Source organism: Microcaecilia unicolor, chromosome 2 (genome assembly GCF_901765095.1).
Source record: "Microcaecilia unicolor chromosome 2, aMicUni1.1, whole genome shotgun sequence".
In the NCBI taxonomy this organism is placed as follows: Eukaryota; Metazoa; Chordata; class Amphibia; order Gymnophiona; family Siphonopidae; genus Microcaecilia; species Microcaecilia unicolor.
Genome location: NC_044032.1, coordinates 239,478,532 through 239,501,460, shown reverse-complemented (window position 1 = coordinate 239,501,460; position 22,929 = coordinate 239,478,532). Strand labels below are relative to the sequence as shown.

Here is a 22,929-nt window from a genome sequence, read left to right as displayed (position 1 = left end):
ATTGTACCAATATTGTCTTTTCTTTTCAAGTTGTACTTGAAGTATATTTTTGGAAATGAGAAATAAACATTGAAAAAAGAAATAGAAGTTGTATCTGGTATAGAGCTAGGTGCCAGGCACTAGGATATGACTGGTAACAAATGCTGTTCAACCTCAAACCCCCTCTCAGCATACTCTCCTAACCTGCTCCTCTCCTCCCTTCTCTCCCCACCCTCCAACCTTCAAGCCAAACTCTGTTTTTACTCAAACCTAGCAAAGACAGCAAAAGGCGTCCTTCCTATACATTGCTGTACATGACTGGCACGCCACCTTCTGCTCTCTCTGATAGATGGATCGGGGAGTGTAAAAGATTACTGTAATCCCAGGAAGACAGTGTAAATCGAATCTGATAGCAATAACTTTTGGAGAAGGTCAGACTCAAGTGAAATGTTTCCAAGCGACAGGCATTTTGTTTGCAAAATACAATCACAGAGCATTGATGAAAAATTCTTCACTGCCATCCAGTCAGCACATTCTGCGAACGGATATGGAAGGGGTGGGGGTGGGGAAAAGGCGTATATCTTCATTAATCAAGGTTCCCTTTCCTCCCGATCGCTCAGTAAGGCCATTTGAATACTATCCCATTCAGCCCTGGACAAGGAAGGTTTAATTTAAAACCTTCCAATATATCTGCTGTCTGGCGCACGGGGAATCTCGCTGCTCTCTAAGCTGTGCCGACAGGGCATCTTGAGCTGGAAACACACCCTGTGTGACACGCCTTCTAGTGCTTCCGCTGTGCCTTCTGCATCACAGCCAAGCAGGGAAGGCAATGGATGGTGTGTCTCTCTCCTGAAACACTACAAAATCCCTGACAACTATTGCTCAATCTCTGATTTATTATAAATTATTCTTTGACAATAGTCCTCTTATACCCATAAACTCACTCATACACAACACACCTCATACTCCCCCAACATCACATGCATACAATCCACAAATACCCATATACATTACAACAAATATCCCCTCAATTTGAACTTTTTGAATGCTACATGGCACCCATTACAAAAACAGGGAGATCACACATCTCTAATCAGGACATACTGACACATCAGCAAGCTGAATTTTACTTATAACAGATAACAGAGTTAACATACAGTGGTGGAAATAAGTATTTGATCCCTTGCTGATTTTGTAAGTTTGCCCACTGACAAAGACATGAGCAGCCCATAATTGAAGGGTAGGTTATTGGTAACAGTGAGAGATAGCACATCACAAATTAAATCCGGAAAATCACATTGTGGAAAGTATATGAATTTATTTGCATTCTGCAGAGGGAAATAAGTATTTAATCCCTCTGGCAAACAAGACCTAATACTTGGTGGCAAAACCCTTGTTGGCAAGCACAGCGGTCAGACGTCTTCTGTAGTTGATGATGAGGTTTGCACACATGTCAGGAGGAATTTTGGTCCACTCCTCTTTGCAGATCATCTCTAAATCATTAAGAGTTCTGGGCTGTCGCTTGGCAACTCGCAGCTTCAGCTCCCTCCATAAGTTTTCAATGGGATTAAGGTCTGGTGACTGGCTAGGCCACTCCATGACCCTAATGTGCTTCTTCCTGAGCCACTCCTTTTGCTCCTTCGTGATCTAATGGTCCCACTTATTTCCCTCTGCAGAATGCAAATAAATTCATATACTTTCCACAATGTGATTTTCCGGATTTAATTTGTGATGTGCTATCTCTCACTGTTACCAATAACCTACCCTTCAATTATGGGCTGCTCATGTCTTTGTCAGTGGGCAAACTTACAAAATCAGCAAGGGATCAAATACTTATTTCCACCACTGTATATATATATATATATATAAAAAGTTATGATTTAAAAAAAAGCTTATACAATTGTATTACCTGCTGGGCTCGCACTGGCAGGAACTCGATTCTCAAATGATCTCACTCGGACTCGAACCTTTCCATTTTCCACAGGGCAGGGCCATGCCACACTACCTTAGCTTCTTTGGAGATAATCAATCCCCTGCCAAGAGAATGGGTGAAAAAAAATAAATGAAACCAAAAAAGGTTCTCACACCTGTTATCGTCAATCCAGTCTGAAGCCCTGGAAAGGCAGCATTTTCCAAATCTCCCTCCTGCCTCTTTCTAGGATCCAGTGCTTTCTCTTCATGCTCTTATTCTTTTATATCTTTTCAACAGATTATATTTTTAAAAAATGTTACAAATGTGTGCCCCTTTTATGTTGACTATAATCCGCCTCCCCAAAAGTTTATGCCATATTTAAGATATGCTCAGGGTCTCTTTCGTCTGTTTCCTGTGCTGTTATTGTGTGGGACAGTGTTTGAGATCCTGGAATCTATTTAATTAAAATAATTATTTTAAAATTGTTTTTGTAAATAAAATAGCTTTCAGTGTTCCGTTGCATCAGTTTGGGTGATTTCTTTGATCATTCTATCTAGCTTTTCTCTGGGTCACTTTTCACTTTGTTTCAAAATTCTTTGTTTTTATTACTTTTTTTTCCCTTTACTTCTATTTTCTTATCTCCACCTTGTTACAGCTTGTCTGACCCCCTCCCAAAGAGAATCCCTTAAGCTGTGAAATTTGTTGCTGGAAATTGTGATGAAGACTCAAGGCTTAATTTGTAGACAAAAAGGAAGTGGAAATGTGGAGTAGGAACTGGAAGTGAATTCCCACACGTTCCCCATACATACATACATATATGTACACAGATATACTATCTTACACACTTCCACCTCCATGGAGCATTGCTGATGAAGGATGGCTGGGAGCTGCTGGGGATGGAGGATCACTGGCGAACGGAGGAGGAGGAAGGCAGAGAGAATGAATCCTTTTCTCTCTGCTCTTTTTCTCCTCCTCTCTGCCTTAGTGGTCCTGGTCCTCCACCATGAAGCCTAATTTAAACCCTCACCCCCCCCCCCCCCCCACCACGGTGTTCATTAATTCCCCTTACCTGGAGAATTTCCTCTTCCAGCAACTTTCCCTCCTTGGCCAGTAAGGCACGGGGCTTCTTTTCAAGCTGCAGGCAGCTGGTTCCCCTTTGCCCAGAGTTGGTCCTACCACTAGGCAGGCCTAGGACGGCAGGCTTTGGGAGGTGACATCACAGCACTGGCACAACCAGTGATACAGCATCTCTTTAAAGCTGTTTTCAACAGTGGGCCTTTCAGTGTCCATGTGTGTATTCTAGACGTTGTGGGCACTGATTTCAGAGTGTGCATCTTCAAGGGAGGCATGGACTAGGGAGGGGCAAATAGATAGAAAACTAAGTTCTTAATAATAACAAATCCATACCACCCAATAAATTCAAATAACTTCACTATTGACAACACAACTTATCCACTGGAATCCAATCTGAAAATCCTAGGAATAACAATTGATCAACAATGGAATGCACTCCCTGAAAGGCTCTACTTAACACAATATCTCTACTTCAGGAAGCAGGTTAAGGCTTGGCTCTTCAACCAGGACTTTAATGGAAGAAGTAACTAACTTATTAGTCTCACTCGCACAGACAAGAAGTGACATGGGCTGCACATACTGCAGCAGGACATGTTTATCCACTCCTCTCTTAGCTGAGATAATATTTAACTATCTCTCTGACCTCATGTGCGCTTTTCTTTAAATTAGTCACCTTACTTTCTAACTCCTCTTACTCTCTTACCTATCTATATGTTAACCATCTCTCTGACCTCATAGGCAACTTTCTTTAAAGTGAGTCACCTTATTTTGTAACTCCTTTTACTCTCTTACCTATCTATATGTTCCATCTTTGCTTATACCCTATACTGTCAATTGAAATGTTGTATTACAAATTGTGTTCTATTACTTTGTGTTGTTATTTGAATATTTTTACTGCTGTAATTGTCAATTGCTCATGTTTGATTTATTCTTACTGTACACCGTTTGAGTGAATTCTTTCAAAAAGGCGGTAAATAATCCTAATAAATAAATAAATAAATAAATAAATATAATGTGAACCACAAGATTCCAAAGTAGTGTCCAATGTTTTCACATCACTGTGGAAACTAAAAAGATTGAGACCATACTTTCCAAATTCAGTTTTCAGTTCCCTAACTCAATCACTAGTGTCATCTAAATTCGACTATTGCAAAATACCATTTATGCAGGATTAAAAACCTCATTAATAAGAAAATTACAAACTGCCCAGAATATGGCAGCTCGTCTTGTACTTAGAGTTCCCTGATACTCGAAGGCAACCTCACTTCTACTTAAATTACACTGGCTTCCAATACATGCTCACATCACATTCAAATTATGTGTATTCGTTTATCAGATTATCTGTGGCCTATCTCCATCCTATATGCAGAACCTCATCGAGTTGCCAATACGTAATACTAAGAAATCTTCCAGCAACCTCCTTTTCTTACACTTCCCTCAGTGCAACAAAATCAAATATATAACAATTCATACCACTGGAATTTCCTGACAATGTACCCAAACAATTACGTCACATTGATGATTATCTCATATTTCGCAAATTGCTAAAAACACAACTGATAAGATCGATTATCTTTTTTTTTTTAATTTTATTTATTCAATTTAGAGAAATATACAAGAAACTTCTTGACTGGAAAAGCATCATAAAAATAAAAGTATATCAACAGAAATTAACAATCAAACAGGTATATATTGATACTCAAGTCCATAAATTGGAAATCCAAAATTTAGGAATTTAAGGGGAGCAAAAAAATAATAGGAAATTAATAAGGATAACACAATCTCTACTAGAAAAAGATAATCTTTTCCTTAATGCTTATCCTTTTTCACCGAGGCTATAAGAGCTGATGCATGTGTTGGTTCTGTAAATACATATTTCTTCTCTTCAAGTCTGACTATGCACTTGCAGGGGTATCTTAAAAAGAAGGTACCCCCCAAGTGCAGTATTTCAGGTTTAAGGAGCAAGAATTGTTTCCTCCGCTTACGAGTCTCCTTAGAGACATCAGGAAATAATAATATTTTATATCCCAAAAAGGGTTTATCTTTATTACGGAAAAATAAGCGGAAGATCCAATCCTTGTCAGGCAATAATGCAACCGTCGCAACCAAAGTCGCAGCAGTTGCTAATTCGGAATCAGAAGTTTCAAGCAAAAGAGAGATATCCAATGGAGTTTCAGGGATTTGATTCAATTCTTTTCCTGGGATGTAATATACCAAGGTAAAAGGTGGCAAATTCTGCTCTGGTATATTCAAAATGTCCCGCAAATAACGTTTTAACATATCCAGAGGAGAAACAGTTTTTGTTCTAGGAAAATTAACAAATCTTAAATTATGATTTTTTATATAATTATCAAACATTTCCATCTTTTTTCTAAGATTTGTCAAGTCATTAGTCATTAAAGGTTGAATCGTTTCCAGTTTCATAATGCTTTGTTCCATTTTATCAGTTTTTTCATCTATAACTTTAATCTTTTCCTCTGTTTTTTGTAAATCAATCTCTAATAATTTTATTTTAGGTGCAGTTTCATTAACTTGTTTCAGGAACGTTTGACCCAGGGTAGAAGCTAAGTCCCATAAAGTGTCCAGTGTAACCTCTTTCGGTTTAACTAATAATTCCTTCGGTATTTCAAACCTTTCAGAAGTTTTCACACGCTCACTCTGTCCTTCGGCTCCTCTCCCTTCTATTTGCGGCGGCGTCTCTCCTTTCTCTGATGGAAGCAAGAACTCGTCTCGACGTTCTTCTGGGTCCATAACACCTGAACAGGGAGACCCCGTCGAGTCAGCGAGGAAGGAGCTTGTGCCTACCGGCTGGGGAGGTGCAGTTCGCATAACGGGGCTCAGCGTGGTTTCAAGGCTAGGGGAGACCGATTCTCCAAAATCGCCGGTACTCCCTGCTAGCAGCATTCCGCTGTTTTGATTATCTTCCTGCGGTCTAAAAAAGCGGTCGAGAGGACCAGGTAAGGAGGGGGTTAGCGGCGAGGCCCTGGCCGTCAATCTCCCTCAACGTTTTGGCATTGTTAGGATCGAGACTCGCAGCGTCTCAGTAGAGTGCAGCCATCTTGGATTTTCCGATAAGATCGATTATCAATTACGGAGGCAACCAGTCCAGTATCTAATCTATAGGTTGCAACATCCATGATCATCTCCTATTCTATTCTGGTGAACACAGTATTTTCCATATACTTTGGTTATAAAAATGATGTTATCTGAAGTTTGACACCAAATTTATATGTAACTAAAATCGGGTTTTCAATTGTTAGTGTTACAATGTGAGCCACATTGAACTTGAACTTGTTTTGAGATAAGGTGGGATATGTAATAAATAAATAAATAATCACCTTATTTATTGTTATGATTTCCAAATCATTTATAAATATGTTAAATAGCATCGGTCCCAGTACAGATCCATGTGGCACTCCACTATTCACCCTCCTCCATTGAGAAAAATGGCCATTTAACCCTAACTTCTATTTTCTGTCCAAAAACCAACAAAAGGACATTGCCTGCTATCCCATGACTTTTTAATATTCTCAGGAGTCTCTCATGAGGAACTTTGTCAAAAGCTTTCTGAAAATCTAGATACACTACATCAACCAGCTCACCTTTATCGACATGTTTATTCATGCCTTCAATGAAATGAAGTAAATTGGTGAGCCAAGACTTCCCTTGGCTGAACCCATGCTGACTCTGTTCCATTAAACCATGTTTGTCTATGTGTTTTGTAATTTTATTCTTTATAGGAACTGAGTTCGATTCCCACTTCAGGCACAGGCAGCTCCTTGTGACTCTGGGCAAGTCACTTAACCCTCCATTGCCCCATGTAAGCTGCATTGAGCCTGCCATGAGTGGGAAAGCGTGGGGTACAAATGTAACAACAACAACAACAAAAAAATAATAGTTTCAACTATTTTGCCCAGTACTGAAGTCAGGCTTACTGGTCTATAATTTCCCGGATCACCCCTGGAACCTTTTTTAAAAAAGCAGCATTACATTGGCAGGTTACAGCAGATCAGCAATTTCATGTCTGAGTTCTTTCAGTACCCTGGGGTGTATACTATCTGATCCAGGTGATTTATCACTCTTTAACTTGTTGATTTGGCTCAGTATCCGCCTTATTTTCGAAAGAGAAAGACGCCTATATTTCGACCCAAATCTGGAGATGGGTGTCTTTCTAAGCCGATTTTGAGCATCTTCAACTGCAATCTGTCGCGGAAACGGCCAAAGTTGACGGGGGCATGTTGGAGGCGTGGTGAAGGCGGGACTGGGGCGTGTTTATCGGCCGAGGAGAGATGGGCGTCCTTGGCCGATAATCGAAAAAAGAAAGGCGTTTTAGCGCAAATTTGGGTCACTTTTTTTGGACCCTTTTTTTCACGAACAAGTCCCAAAAAAGTGCCCTAAATGACCAGATGACCACCAGAGGGAATCGGGGATGACCACCCCTGACTCCCCCAGTGGTCACTAACCTCCCACCCAAAAAAAAACAACTTTAAAACCTTTTTTTTTCCAGCCTGTATGCCAGCCTCAAATTTCATACCCAGCTCCATCACAGCAGTATGCAGGTCCCTGGAGCAGTTGTTAGTGGGTGCAGTGGACTTCAGCCAGGTGGACCCAGGCCCACCCCCCTCACCTGTCACACTTGTGGTGGTAAATGGGAGCGCTCCAAACCGCCCCCAAAACCCACTGTACCCACATCTAGGTGTCCCCCATTCAGCCATAAGTGCTATGGTAATGGTGTAGAGTTGTGGGGAGTGGGTTTTGGGGGGATTTTGGGGGGCTCAGCACCCAAGGGAAGGGAGCTATGGACTTCAGAGGTAGTTTACTTTTTTTTTAATTGTTACAAGTGCCCCTAGGGTGCCCGGTTGGTGTCCTGGCATGTGAGGGGGACCAGTGCACTACGAATCCTGGCCCCTCCCATGACCCAATGCCTTGGATTTGTTTGTTTTTGAGCTGGGCGCTTTTGGTTTCCATTATCGCTGAAAAACGATACCGCCCAGCTCAAATCCGATGCATTTGACCGGCACAAACCGTATTATCGGAAAAAAGATGGATGCCCATTTTTTTTTTCGAAAATACGGTTTGTCCCGCCCCTTCACGTACCCATTCTCGGAGATAGATGCCCATGGAGATGGGCGTTCGCATTTGATTATGCCCCTCTATGTGTTCCAGGTTCACCGAGATTTCTTTCAGTTCCTCCATATTGTCACTCTTGAAAAACATTTATTTAATCTCTTCGCTACAGCCTTGTCCTTCCTGAGTGCCCCTTTTGCTCCTTCATGATCTAACGGTCCCATGGATTTTCTCACAGGCTTTCTGCCTCTGATGTACCTGAAACAGTTGTTACTGTGAGTTTTTGCCTCTTTGACAAATTTTTCTTCATATTCTCTTTTTCCCTTCTTTATCAGTGCTTTGAACTAGCTTGCCAGAACTTATGTTGCTTCTTATTTTCTTCATTCGAATCCTTTTTCCATTCTTTGAAGGATGTTCTTTTGACTCTGATAGCTTCATTCACATCACCTTTTAACCATGCTGGCTGTCCGTTACTCTTCTTTCCACCCTTGTTAATACATGGAATACATCTGGTCTGAGCTTCCACCAGGGCCAGATGTAAAATATTGGCACTGATAGGCGAGACCAGACTGCAGATCCCAGAGAATGAAGGGCTGTGGGGTTTCCCATGAATTGGAGAGCAGGAAGGCCATAGTGCCACAATGGTGTCCTTTTAAAGCAGCACATGCCGATGGCCCTAAAGTAATAAGGAATAGGCTCCTTTTTTACCTGCGTATTTTGTGCTTTCAAAATCTGGCACCCAAGGTAGTTGCCTATTTTGTCTGTTTCTAAATCCAGGCCTGCTACAAACCAACCAGGAGAGCACTTCCACAGGGACAAAAAGCAAACCAATAAACAAAAAGCCATCTTTGTAGATCAAACAAAACATACAAAGCTCTGACAAAATCTCCTACAGTGGTGAAAAATTGGGAAACATACTAGGCTTGTAAGTGTTCTCTTAGAGGTTCAAGACACGTGTAGTAGATGAGTGAAGGGTTAATTCATTTTGTGAACATAAGCATTGCCATACAGGGACAGAATGAAGGTCCATCAAACCCAGTATGTTGTTTTCAACAGTGGCCAGTTCAGGTCACAAGTATGTGGCAAGATCCCAGAACAGTAAAACAGACTTTATGGTGCTTACCCTAGGAATAAGCAGTGGATTTTCCCAAGTTCATCTTAATAATGGCTTATGGACTCTTCTTTTAGGAAATTATCCAAACCTTCTTTAAACCCTACTAAGCTAACTGGGAAAAGATGTAGTTTGACATGTAATGGGAGCCCCGCCTATGACCCCCATGCTTCGCCCAGATGTATGCCCCCCCTTGCCGCAGTGGCGTAGCTACATGGGGCCACGGGGGCCTGGGTCCCCGTAGATTTGGCCCTGGATCCCCCCTACCGACGACCCTCTTGACCCCCCTCCCACCGCCAACCCTCCCCCACCCAACCCCTGCCAGTCAAGGTCCTCTTCTTCCGGCGCAGGGCTTCATTCTGTTTCTGTGAGTCTGACTTGCAGAAACAGAATGACACCTTGTGCCAGAAGAAGAGGACCTCGGCTGGCGGGGGTTGGGATCTCCCGCCATCAAAGGTAGGCGACGATGGGAGAGAGTTGGCAGCAGGAGGGAGGGTTGAGAGGGTCAGTGGGGGGGGGAGGGTCAAAGTTGTCGGTGGTGGTGGTGGCGGGGGGGGGGGAAGGCTAACATGTGGCCCCTCACCTTGGGCTCTGGACCCCCCTCCCGCCGAAGTCTGGCTACGCCCCTGCCTTGCCGTTACATCCTATGGCACTTAGTGGAAAATTCTGTGTAGGTCAACCAAAGTTAGGAGCAGGTTGCCACTCAGAGTTGCAGTCATATACCGACCCCCCAACAAGTCCCTCCCCTCCTTTCTCACCGACTTTGACGCATGGCTCTCTGTCTTTCTTGAGCCCTCATCCCCATCCCTCATTCTTGGAGATTTTAACATACACACCAATAACCCATCCAACACATACGCTTCTCAGTTCCTCACTCTAACATCCTCCAGTTGAGCTCCACCACCCCTACTCACCAATCTGGCCATTGTCTTGATCTTGTCCTCTCCTCTACCTGCTCACCCTTCAATTTCTGCGCCTCAACTCTTCCTCTCTCTGACCATCACCTGATCACCTTCACACTTCATCACCCTCCCCCTCAGTCCCGCCCTATATTAACCACTACTTCCAGGAATCTCCAGGCTGTCGACCCTCCCACTTTATCCTCTAGTGTCTCTGATCTCCTCCCTTTCATCTTGTCCTCCAAGTCTGTTGACAAGGCCGTCTCCACTTACAATGCCACTCTCTCCTCTGGATGCCCTTGCACCAACCATCTCCCGTCCCACTAGGCGTACTAATCCCCAGCCCTAGCTGACCACTTGCACCCGCTAGCTTCGTTCCTGCGCCCGATCGGCTGAACGTCTCTGGAGGAAATCTCGCACCCATACTGATTTCATTCACTACAAATTCATGCTATCCTCCTTCCAGTCCTCCCTATTCCTCGCCAAACAGGACTATGACACTCAATTGACTAATTCCCTCAGCTCTAACCCTCATCGTCTCTTCGCCACCCTCAACTCCCTCCTCAAAGTGCCCTCCGCTCCCACCCCCCCTCACTCTCTCCTCAATCACTGGCTGACTACTTCCGCGACAAGGTGCAGAAGATCAACCTCGAATTCACCACCAAACCATCTCCTCCTCTTCACCCTATAGCCCACTCCCTCAACCAATCTACCGATGCCTCCTTCTCCTCCTTTCCTGAGATCACCGAAGAGGAAACCGCCCATCTTCTTTCCTCTTCAAAATGCACCACCTGCTCCTCGGATCCCATCCCCACCTACTTACTTAACACCATCTCTCCTACTGTCAACCCCCCCCCCCCCATCTGTCATATCCTCAACCTCTCTCTCTCCACTGCAACTGTCCCTGACACCTTCAAGCACGCTGTAGTCACACCTCTGCTCAAAAAACCATCACTTGACCCTACCTGTCCCTCCAACTACCGCCCCATTTCCCTCCTACCCTTCCTTTCCAAGATACTTGAATGCGCCGTTCACAGCCGTTGCCTTGATTTTCTCTCCTCGATCCGCTTCAATCCGGCTTTCGCCCCCTACACTCGACAGAAACGGCACTATCTAAGGTCTGCAATGACCTGTTCCTTGCCAAATCCAAAGGTCACTACTCCATCCTCCTCCTCCTCGACCTATCTGCCGCTTTTGACACTGTCAATCACAACTTACTTCTCGCCACACTGGCCTCTTTTGGGTTCCAGGGCTCTGTCCTCTCCTGGTTCTCCTCTTATCTCTCCCACCGCACCTTCAGAGTACACTCTCATGGCTCTTCCTCCACCCCCATCCCGCTCTCTGTTGGAGTTCCTCAAGGATCTGTACTTGGACCCCTTCTTTTTTCAATCTACACCTCTTCCCTGGGCTTGCTGATCTCATCTCATGGTTTCCAGTACCATCTTTATGCTGATGACACCCAGCTTTACCTCTCCACACCTGACATCACTACGGAAACCCAGGCCAAAGTATCGGCCTGCTTGTCCGACATTGCTGCCTGGATGTCCAACTGTCACCTGAAGCTGAACATGGCCAAGACCGAACTTATTGTCTTCCCACCCAAACCCTCTTCTCCTCTCCCTCCACTCTCTATCTCAGTTGACAACACCCTCATCATCCCCGTCTCATCTGCCCGCAACCTTGTTGTCAGCTTCGACTCCTCCCTCTCCTTCTCTGCGCGTATCCAGCAGATAGCCAAGACCTGTCGCTTCTTCCTTTACAACATTAGCAAAATGCGCCCTTTCCTCTCTGAGCACACCACCCGAACTCTCATCCACTCTCTCATTACCTCTCGCCTCGACTACTGCAACCTACTCCTCACTGGCCTCCCACTTTGCCACCTATCCCCCCTTCAGTCCGTTCAGAACTCTGCTGCATGTCTTATCTTCCGCCTGGATCGATATACTCACACCTCCCCTCTCCTCAAATCACTTCACTGGCTTCCGATCAGGTACCGCATACAGTTCAAGCTTCTCCTCCTAACCTACAAATGCACTCGATCTGCAGCCCCTCCCTACCTCTCTACCCTCATCTCCCCTTACGTTCCTACCCGTAACCTCCGCTCTCAAGGCAAATCACTCCTTTCAGTACCTTTCTCCACCACCACCAACTCCAGGCTCCGCCCTTTCTGCCTCGCCTCACCCCATGCTTGGAATAATCTCCCTGAACCCATACGCCAGGCCCCTTCCCTGCCCATCTTCAAATCCCTACTAAAAGCCCATCTCTTCAATGTCGCCTTCGGCACCTAACCACTATTCAAGAAATCCAGACTACCCCAACTTGTCATTTCGTCCTTTAGATTGTAAGCTCCTTTGAGCAGGGACTGCCTCCCCTTTTTTGTTAAATTGTACAGCGCTGCGTAACCCTAGTAGCGCTATAGAGATGTCAAGTAGTAGTAGTAGGATGATCCGCACTAAGCTAGTATTCCATAAAGCTCGCTCTGTGCAGAATGGTCTTCACAGAATACTATCTCAGCATGCATTTTTGTGCCTAACTTTGGATGCTAGAGTTTTATGCCTGACAAGGCTGGTGTAAATGCTCACACCCAACTAATGACAGTTAGGTGTGGAAATGACATCATTCTATAACATTGCACCCAAATTCTACTTAATCCCCATGACCCACCTATGCCCCTCCCATGGCCACACTCCCTTTGGAGTTGCGTGCTATGAAAATTATGTTCCTGTGTTATAGAATAGGGTGTAGGGCACATCTGCGCATAACTCCCAATGACTGCCAATTAAGTGCTTGTTAATGTCAATTATTGATTGTTTTCACCAATTAAGACAATTAGTTTATGTGCAGATCTTCAGTCCGTGTACAAAATTGAGTGCTTAACCTTGAGTGACCCATATAGAATTCACCAGTTAATGTGCACCCTTATAAAATAGCGCTTTGGGTGCTTATGTGTGTAAATGCTACTTTTCGCTGCATTTTGGCCTGCAAAGGGGTGCACCTGTGGCTGCTTAGTTATAGAATTGCCCTTCACATGTACTGTTGGCTTAGAAAACTATTGTCTATGTCTGACATATTGTATTTGTGTATAAAAGAAAGTTAGTGTCCTTTGCAGTGTTACTCCTTCTGTTTATTTCTTTGCCAAAGGAGTTCAAAACTGTTTTATGAACTGTGATTTGCCATCTAGACTGAGGCCCTGTTTTACTAAAGCCTTTATCCAATTCTGTACTTATGGCAAACAAGCTTAGAATATGGAGCTCTAAGTATTCATACAAGGTACAATATCCCTGACTAGCAGAGTCAACCGAAGATAAAACTCTCATAAGCACCAGCTGAGTTTTGCCTTGTATTATTTCAGGGCTGCTGAGAGACAAAGCTGGGCCTGGTGCAAGCAATGTTAAGGGGCCCACTGCTACAGCATCCCCTCCTCCCTGGTCCTCTACCTGCCTGGAGTCATTGAATAGCAGGTAGCAGCGATAAAGGGCACACTGCTGAGACCACTGCTGCTACACACACAGTACCTACTTCAGTAACTGTTACTACAATGAAATGCACAACAGATTTAAAACTGGGCCACCTAGAGGGAGAGCCAAAATTCCTCCAGGTCTGGTCTTCAAGGGGGGCCCGGTGCCGGGAGCCCTTGTGAGATCCAGCATTTTTTCCTCCCTTCCAACCCACCCCCCAGTCCTCTACTTGCCTGGAGTCATTTAAATGGCAGACAGCAGCGATCGAGAGAGACTGCTCTGCCGGCCATAAGTCCTTCTTCTTGCCACATCCTGCCTATGTGGAAACAGGAAGTTACTTCACAGGAGGAGGGAATCAATAGGAAGAAGGACTCGTGGCCAGCAGAGCAGTTTCTCTTAATCGCTGCTGCCTGCTATTTAATGATTCAAGGCTAGTAGAGGACAGGGGGGGGGGGGGGGGCGTGGTTGGAAGGCAGGGAAACATGCTGGATCTCACCTGGGCTGCTGGTGCTGGGCCTCCCTTGGAGACCAGGCCCAGGGGAATCTTGCTCCCCCTGCCCCCCATCTCGGTGGCCCTGTATTATTTAGTAGGTAGAATATGTTTTAAATTTATTGTGCATTTCATTCTAGCCACAGTTACTGAAGTAGGTATTGTGTTTAGCATCAAAGGCCTCAGCAGTGTGCCCTCTATATCACTAATGAGGAGCATTCTGGAGTCCCTGCTGCTGGGTAACCCCTCGCAGTGTGATGTTTTGGATTGGCAGATAGTTTTCACTGTCAGTCAGAAGACAGAAGGAGTCACCTTCACTTTTGGAGGGAAATATATAGGGCCAGGTAAGCCAGTGCCCAGGTTCTTTATTTCCAGGAGTCTGGACCGGAAACGAGAGGCTGACTGCGCTCACTAGTTGAGGCCTGGCACAGCCTGGGTGCTGCTGCCTAAGAGCCCCAATTGGCCACTAACCAGAGCAAGGCTGCCATCCTAAACCAGGCAGGCTTGAGCAGGTAGACAGCTGCAAACAAATGAGAACAGGAGAATAGTGGACCAAGGGAGCATCCTTAGAAATAACGACAGAGGAGGCAGTGGACCAAGGGACTAGAAAGGACAACTCATTGTTATAAGAAAGGACTTGACTTCTGAGTTCAACCCTATTCTGTCTCCTGAGAGACTTTGGAGACCTCAAGAACTATTTGTGGAGAGGGATTAATCATCCAGGTGCATCCCTAGCCTCCCAGACTGAGAACTCTTTGAAATAATTTTATTCACACTTCTTGAGGGGAAGATAGTAAGTGGGTTCCCAGATGCCTCTCTCCATCCCTGAGATATACCCCTCTTTGATTAAAGGGCCATGAAGGAGAGGATTGGTATTTTTGGAGTCCAGTGCAGTACACACAATGCAATCCATTGATCTCAGTGTCAGGACTTCCAAAGGAAGCTCTGTGGTCTCTGCAAGAAGATCCTCTAAAGGAGGTGAGGAAGACAAAGAAGAGGAGATAGTGATACCTAACCAGGAACCAACAGGAGAGAAGAGTTAGGAGGAGGAGCAGAAAGAGAACTCCATGGCCCAAGGACTGTGAACAACCAATTGTCTTCAATGTGGATTGCGGATTTTGCTTGAGTAAAGGACTTTTTTTTTTTTTAATTGTGGAGGGATCACCCAATAAAAGTGTCTTGCTTAAAAATACTGGGGTCGATATTCAATGGGACTTATCTGGGTAGGAATAGCTTTGTATGCGGCTATCAGGGGTACGTAATGTTTTACAAATATACCCAACTGACAGTCCCTGCTCCTTTCATACAAAGTAGTTGAGATAGAGAAAATACAAAACATATCTTTGATTTCTTAGGCTTCCATGGCTGGCATCATGATTGTTGCAGTTGTCAGATGCCGCAAGACGCAGACAACTGCAACAATCAAATATCTTTGAGTTAAAACAGGGAAACTGGGGGGAAGATCTAAATTAGGGGCCCATTTTCTAAAGTGTGATAATTTGTTCGCTATTCCCAGGCATTACATTAACAGCCAGAATTAACACGTGGTAAGTTCAAATGCTGTTGAGGCGTGTCCAGCATTCCCTCTGCAGTTTTCATACAAATTCCCTACCACGTGTTAATATCGAGCACAATTAGCGCAGATATACCTAATGCATCTCTTGAGTGGCATTTGACTTCTTGAGTGGCATTTGACTTCAATGCTACTTATCATGTGCTTACTGCAATGTGCCGTCACACCGAATCCAACCCATACCCTGCTTAGTCCCTGCTCTATCCTGCGCTAAACAGTTAGTGCAGGATTTTTTCTGCACTGGGTCTTTTACTACATTGAAACCGTTAGTGTGGGCCTGTGTGGGCTGAAACTAGGGCTGGGGATTAATGGCATTAACTAATGCTATTAATGTGATCATTTTTTGCCATTTAACATTTTAATTACGTTTACTGTGCTAGGCTACTTTCTGCCTTCCCTACCCTTTTCCACCTTCCGTGGGTCCAACATTGCTGCTCATAGTTGTATCTGCCTTCCTCCATGCTTTCACAGCCTTCCTGTAGCCACATTCCAGCCATCATAGAAGCAGGAAGTTGCATCAGAGGAGGTGGGATGTGGTTGCAGGAAAGCTGTGGGGACTGGCAGAGGAAGGCAGGTACAGCTATGTACTGTGATGCTGGACCTGCTGGAGTTGGGGAAGGGAATAGAAGATGGAGAGTATCCTGGCACAGCAACGATGGATGTTGGATCATCAGGAGTTGGGGAAGGGAAGCTGTGGGGGCTGGCAGAGGAAGACAGCTGAAGCAGCAATTATGGAAGCACAGGCAGGCCGGGAGGGGCACTGGTGTGTAGCTGCAGGGGGAGTTGGCAACAGGGGCGTAACCAGACCTGGAGGTGAGAGGGGGCTAGAACTCAAGGTGGGGGGCACATTTTGGCCAACCCCCTCCGCTGCCAAACCTAGCTACGCCACTGGTTGGCAACCCTAGCTCTGTCCCTGCTCGAGCCCTATCCCCCATGCTATCTAATTGCTGATGTTGTATTAGGTGAAATGTTGGTCTGATGCTGGACCAGTTAATTTAAGATTAAACATTTTAATCCTGAGATTAATTGCAATTAATATTTTTATTAATATCTGATAGATAGGATCTCATAGATAGGATCTGAACCAGGCAAGTACTGTTCCACTGATACCTGTTTCTGCTAGTCATGCTAGCATGATAATGCGATCCACAGTATCAAAAGCTGCTGAGAAATCTAGCAGTACTAACACTGAGGCAAATCCATTGTCTTGGTTTCTGTGAAGATCATTTAGTAGGGATACAAGGACTGTTTCTGTTCCATAACTGGGTCTGAATCCAGATTGACATGGATCTAGCTAGTTTCTCTCTTCTAGCCAATCATTGAGTTGATCACAGACTGTTTGTTCTATAAGTTTCCCTAAAAATGGGATGTTGGATACTGGCCGGTAATTTTCAAGTTTGTCCTGGTCAAGGTTGTTCTTCTTTAGCAAAGGACACACCACTGTCCTTTTTAATGCTGTTGATAGTTGCCCATTAGAAAGAGAGGAGTTCACGATTTTTGTGGCGTAAGGCCCCTGCTTGCCTGCTGCACTATCTTTGATGGGCAGGTGTTGAGGGATCAGGTAGTTGGTCGACTGTTTCTTAGGATTTTGTCAAGGCCCTCTGTTATTGGGTTAAAAGAGTCCCATATGTCTGTGTCAGAAGGGGACGAATTTGTGCGCTCTAGGTTAGTTGGTTAGAGGCTGGGTCGGGCTGCCTGTAAATTCAGGCAGAGACTTTTACTTTTGTTGGCAAAGTATGCAGCAGAATCATTGCAGTTCACTTGTGACTGGGCAGACTGGTTCTGTTGTGGGGGGTTCAGTAGGCTATTCACTATGCTGAACAGGTGCTTGGTTGAATTATTTTTTTTTGTTACACTTGTACCCCGCGCTTTTCCACTCATGGCAGGCTCAATGCGGCTTACATGGGGCAATGGAGGGTTAAGTGACTTGCCCAGAGTCACAAGGAGCTGCCTGTGCCTGAAGTGGGAATCAAACTCAGTTCCTCAGTTCCCCAGGACCAAAGTCCACCACCCTAACCACTAGGCCACTCCTCCACTGGCAGCCTGTTTGATGCATTGAGAGAAATATTGTTTTTGGTTGCTGTTAAGGCTTGGTGGTACTTTGTCATGTGATTCCTACAGTTCAGCCTGTCCTCATATAGGCGAGATTTACACCATCTCCTTTCCAGTTTCTGTCCTTCGCACTTAGGGGCCCAAAGTTCTGGAGAAAACTAGGGTGAGCATTTGTGAGTGGGGCATAAGACCTTTTTTTAGTGATGCCATTTTTCTCTAAGGTCTTAGCTAGGTGTGTATTCCAAATATCAACCTGTTCTGACATGTAGCTGTTTTTCCATCCACATGTGGAGAGTCCAAGGCCTCTAGGAAATTCTCAGCAGTCAGATTTTTCTTGTCTCTGATCTCCTTCCAAACTCTGGGAGGTGCCATTTGTTCCAGGTGGTCATTTAGGGAAAACGTAATTAGAAAGTGGTCTGTGGCCTGTGGCACCCAAAACAATGGGAAATATTTCTATATACTTCTGACACATTTACTTGGTTAGATTTAGAAGGATGGATCTTACAGTTTAACCAAGAGTTCCACATTCCCAAGGCAATAGGCAGTGCTTCTCTCCACTAGTAGGCTGTACAGATAGCAACCAGAAATGAAACAAATGGTTTAGTCACTAGTGTTACCATACAGAACAATTATTAAGAAAGCTAAACGGTTCAGTCAGTAGTTAAAAAAAAATTAGATGCAACCAGAAAATGAAAAAAAACAAAAAAACATGTCTGGACAGACTATCAGCCTCTGTATTTCTTTCTAATATGCCATTGGGTTGGAAAGAAAACAAATCAGAAGAAAGGGTGGGTGGGTGATGAATAGGATGATAAGGCAATTAAATCAAAGTACACTTCTAAAAGTACTCAGTTGGTATGCAGATTTACTGTAAGTAGCTCCTTTCTACAAATAAAGCAGATAACACTGTGCTGCAGGAAATAGATGAAAAATGTGAAATAAGCAAGTAAACTCTTACCACCTGATATTCAAAATGATTTAACTGGCAGGAAAGGTTCCTAAATTGCTTCTGGCTGCCTATCCAGCGATATTTATTGGCACTTAACTTGACAGTGCTACTGAATATCACCGCAAACTTCCCCTGCACTGTCCAGTTAGGGCCGGGGCAATCTATGAGAGAGTTTGGGCAGAGCCAGTACTTAATCAATTAGCGGTGATATTCACACTGCTAACCAGTGAAGTAAGTGACTAAAGTTAAGGCAGCGAAAAGGCTTCTAAGTTTAGCCACGGAGCTAACCGGGCTCTGATCTAAATATTGGCTGGTACCTGGTTACCTCAAGAAGCGTCCAAAGGGTTTCCCCCCCCCCCCAGTTGCAATTCCCCCTGCTTCATCCCTTCCCAAAGTGAATAAAGTAGAGACTAGGCCCCCCCACCCCTCTTCCCCTGCACTGTCCAGTTAGGGCCGGGGCAATCTATGAGAGAGTTTGGGCAGAGCCAGTACTTAATCAATTAGCGGTGATATTCACACTGCTAACCAGTGAAGTAAGTGACTAAAGTTAAGGCAGCAAAAAGGCTTCTAAGTTTAGCCACGGAGCTAACCGGGCTCTGATCTAAATATTGGTACCTGGTTACCTCAAGAAGCGTCCAAAGGGTTTCCCCCCCCCCAGTTGCAATTCCCCCTGCTTCATCCCTTCCCAAAGTGAATAAAGTAGAGACTAGGCCCCCCCACCCCTCTCCCTTCCATAGGCTCCTTGGCCTACCTTGCAATTCCCTCATAGTCTAATGAAGGCCATCAGGCAGGAGTGATATTCACTCACTCCTGCCTGTCGCATCTCATTTTCCAATATGGTTGCCTGACCTCCAGACCCCCAAGGCATTACAAGGTAGGCTGGGGGGCCTTTAGAGGGGGTAGGGATGATGGGGAGGAGGGAAGGGTGTTGGTCGGTCATGCTGTTTTCATATACGTGGGTCCCCGCCAATATTCATAAGTGTGTTATGCGGGTCCTGGCTTAATATTACCTGGGACCTACATAATCCCAGGTGGTTTCCATATAATGAATTAGCCCCGCATATTCTATGCCAGTTCCTGGACATAGCCCAGCATTGAATATTTGAGGCTAATTCTGCCACAGAAGTCAGTGTTTTAAAAAGGGTGTCCATCTTTCATTTTGATAAAACGGTCGGGGACGCCCAGATCTCAACATGGCCACTTAAGTGCTGATATTCAGCCCTTAAGTGGCAGATTTACTGCATAAATGGGACAATATAAAAGTCTGTCCTATTTTTATACGGTAACCCATGGCTGCTTAAGGGCTGAATATCGGCTTAAGCAGCTGTGTGATAGCCGCCTTAAAAATAACTGGATATTTGAAGCCGAAGCCTGCACAGGTCCTGGATTTGAATATCCAGGAATAACGCCGTTTGTGGTGAGCAAAATGCTCACCACCGACAGCTGAATATTGACCCCCATGGCTTTAAATATAACCCTTTGATTTACAAGTAAAATTAGGTGTTGATAGTTCTTTGAGTTTGTGTGACTGGCAGTACTTAACCGTTTTGCTTTGACAGCAGCTGCCTTGTGCTGCCTTCTAGAAGCTGCGGCCCCAGGTAATTCCCTAGTCTTGCCTAATTGTTGGGCCGGCCCTGGTTCTGACTCTTTTTGTAATACTTTCCCAGTGGGATCCTTTAGGTTTTTTCATCTATAGCAAATTACTGCATTATGTGGATTCAATGCACACTGTTATGAATGAGGGAGATGTTTTATTTACAGTGATCTAAAAATTAACCCAGCTGTTGTTTACTCTACAGACATGGCTGAGGAGCGATTGGCTGATGGCAGTGGAACCGACAACGCTGAGACTTATAGTGACAAAGACGTGGAGCCAAGGAACTCACCTGATGTGACTAAAACCAAGACCTGCTTCACTCCTGACAGTCCTGACATAGTTTCGGTGGATGAGAGTGGCTTTGCAGTGCAGAAAAACGGTGGCGGCAGTACAGAGAGCAGGGCTGATAGCCCCAAGTACCAGCTAGATCAGAACCACCTCCTGATTGAAGGTCCATCAGGGACAGTATCACTGCCCTTCAGTTTGAAAGCCAACAGACCTCCACTAGAAGTACTGAAAAAAATCTTTCCCAACCAAAAGCCAACAGTTCTTGAATTAATCTTGAAAGGTTGTGGGGGTGACCTGGTTGGTGCTGTTGAGGTTCTTTTGTCCAGCCGATCTTCAGCAACTAGTGAAAGGACTTCCACAGAGTCAGATGGTCTGGTTTTGCCTTCCAATGGGCACATTTTTGAACATACGTTAAGTTCCTATCCCATTTCATCTTCTAAGTGGTCTGTAGGGTCGGCTTTTAGGGTTCCAGACACACTGAGGTTCTCTGCTGACTCTGGTAATGTTGTGCCAAATCCCCTAGCGGTCCCTTTGCAGCATCCTTTCCCACAACCGCCACGGTACCCACTGATGCTTAGGAACACATTGGCCAGAAACCAGTCTAGCCCATTTCTGCCTAATGACGTTACCTTGTGGAACACCATGACCCTGCAGCAACAGTACCAGTTGAGATCCCAGTATGTCAGCCCTTTCTCCAGCAATTCTAGCAGTGTCTTCAGAAATTCACCTGTCCTCCCTGCTCGCCCATCAGAGGATCCTAGGATCTCCCTGCCTGAAGATGGGTGTCCCATTGTGTCAAAGCAACCGATTTATACAGAAGATGACTACGATGAACGCTCAGATTCCTCTGACTCTAGGATACTCAACACATCCTCTTAGACACTAGCTAACTACATGAGATTCGAACTGATGGATTTTGAGAGGAAACTAAGGAAAACGTGTACATAGCCCTTTTAATTATGTAAAATAAGAACTGTTTGACACAGTACTTTAGCAATAACACATAACTTATTTACTTTCTTGCACTTCACTGGAAAATACCAAATAGCCAGTTTTTATGGCTTTAGTGCTAGTTATTCATGAAGGGACAAGTCCAATGCTCAGGATATCTGTTGGAAGGAATAAGCCAGGAAAGAGCTTGTAGCAGACCAATCTCTGAAAATTAGCCTAGTCCACCTTAAGTCAGACACCGTGAAATGTTTCAACAGAATATTTTAAGGGAGTTTTACAGTGGTGGACTTTGCAGGACAACCATGTGCTATGAAAGTGGCTTCATAAACTAACCAGAGGCTTTCTCTTCATATGCCAAGAGCTACTATATTATAAGGATAGTTTCACTGCATTGAGACTGAAAGAAATAGGATTCATGTACTGCTTATATGTTTAAGCGTAGACATTTTTTTAAAAAGACAGAAAATGTTCCTTTCCCATGGCTAGACCTAAATCTGTGTTATGTTATATGTAAACTAATTACAGCTGTGGCTTGCATGAAATGTATTGTGAAAGAAACTCACGATTAAACATTGTCGGGTTAATGTAGCATGCTAAGGACCCTAGAAGAAATAAAAAAAAAAAAAGGATGAGCTGGGCTGATGTCATTGCTGTTCTTAGAGGGCAAAGGTAGGAAAGCAGGAACGTGAGCCCGTTCAGCAGGGACAGGTCCGCACATCAGTTTGGAATCCCAGTTCTGCTGAGGTGCAGAGCCATTGTAGATTCTGTATGATCAGGCTGAAGCTTTACTCCCCAGAGACAGCCTAGATAAACTGATCTGCTCTCAGCTGATTATGCCTGTTTCTGTCATGACAAGGTAGGTGGGAGAGGGCACAGAAGAGCAGAGGTGCTGTAGACAGCAAGTACTGAGTATGTTTTCCTGGCCTGTCCTTCGTTCACATGCCTCCACTTATGGATCTGAACAAGCCCATGAGCTGCCCCTGATCTATCTGGAGAACCATATTTGAAAACTCTGCCCCCTGGATCTAGTGCCTTTATTTTTTGTTACATTTGTACCCCGCGCTTTCCCACTCATGGCAGGCTCAATGCGGCTTACATGGGGCAATGGAGGGTTAGGTGACTTGCTCAGAGTCACAAGGAGCTGCCTGTGCCTGAAGTGGGAATCAAACTCAGTTCCTCAGGACCAAAGTCCACCACCCTAACCACTAGGCCACTCCTGCCTTTGGGAGACAGGGCCCTGGACTAGGGTTGCCATCTCACCCTGGTCCGCCTGAGCATGCTGAACCAGTCCTGGTTTTATCCCATGGTATGCCTGGAGCTGTAGCTCTGCTTCCTTTAACAACACTGCAGCTTAATTTCCACGCGTGCAGCTAGGCCAAAACTGTGACTGGATTAGCCTGTTTGGGCTGGCAGATGAACATGCTGGTTAGGCAAAAGTGGTGTTTAGACAAGGCATGCTTGTGCGAATTTAGGTGTGTAGTAATGTATGGAGCAAAATAAACAAACTGAGGTGCAGATGAGAACAAAAT

At 44.8% G+C, this 22,929-nt stretch overlaps 1 protein-coding gene across 1 annotated transcript in view; it reads left to right on the top strand.

Moving 5' to 3' along the window:
• Positions 1-21,328, top strand: part of DMRT3 (doublesex and mab-3 related transcription factor 3) — a 35,488-nt gene extending 14,160 nt beyond the window's left edge. Inside the window, exon 2 of the mRNA XM_030192376.1 lies at positions 20,364-21,328. Coding sequence (XP_030048236.1) covers positions 20,364-21,328 — 965 coding nt within the window. The remainder of the gene's footprint in view (positions 1-20,363) is intronic.
• Positions 21,329-22,929: the final 1,601 nt, after the last annotated feature.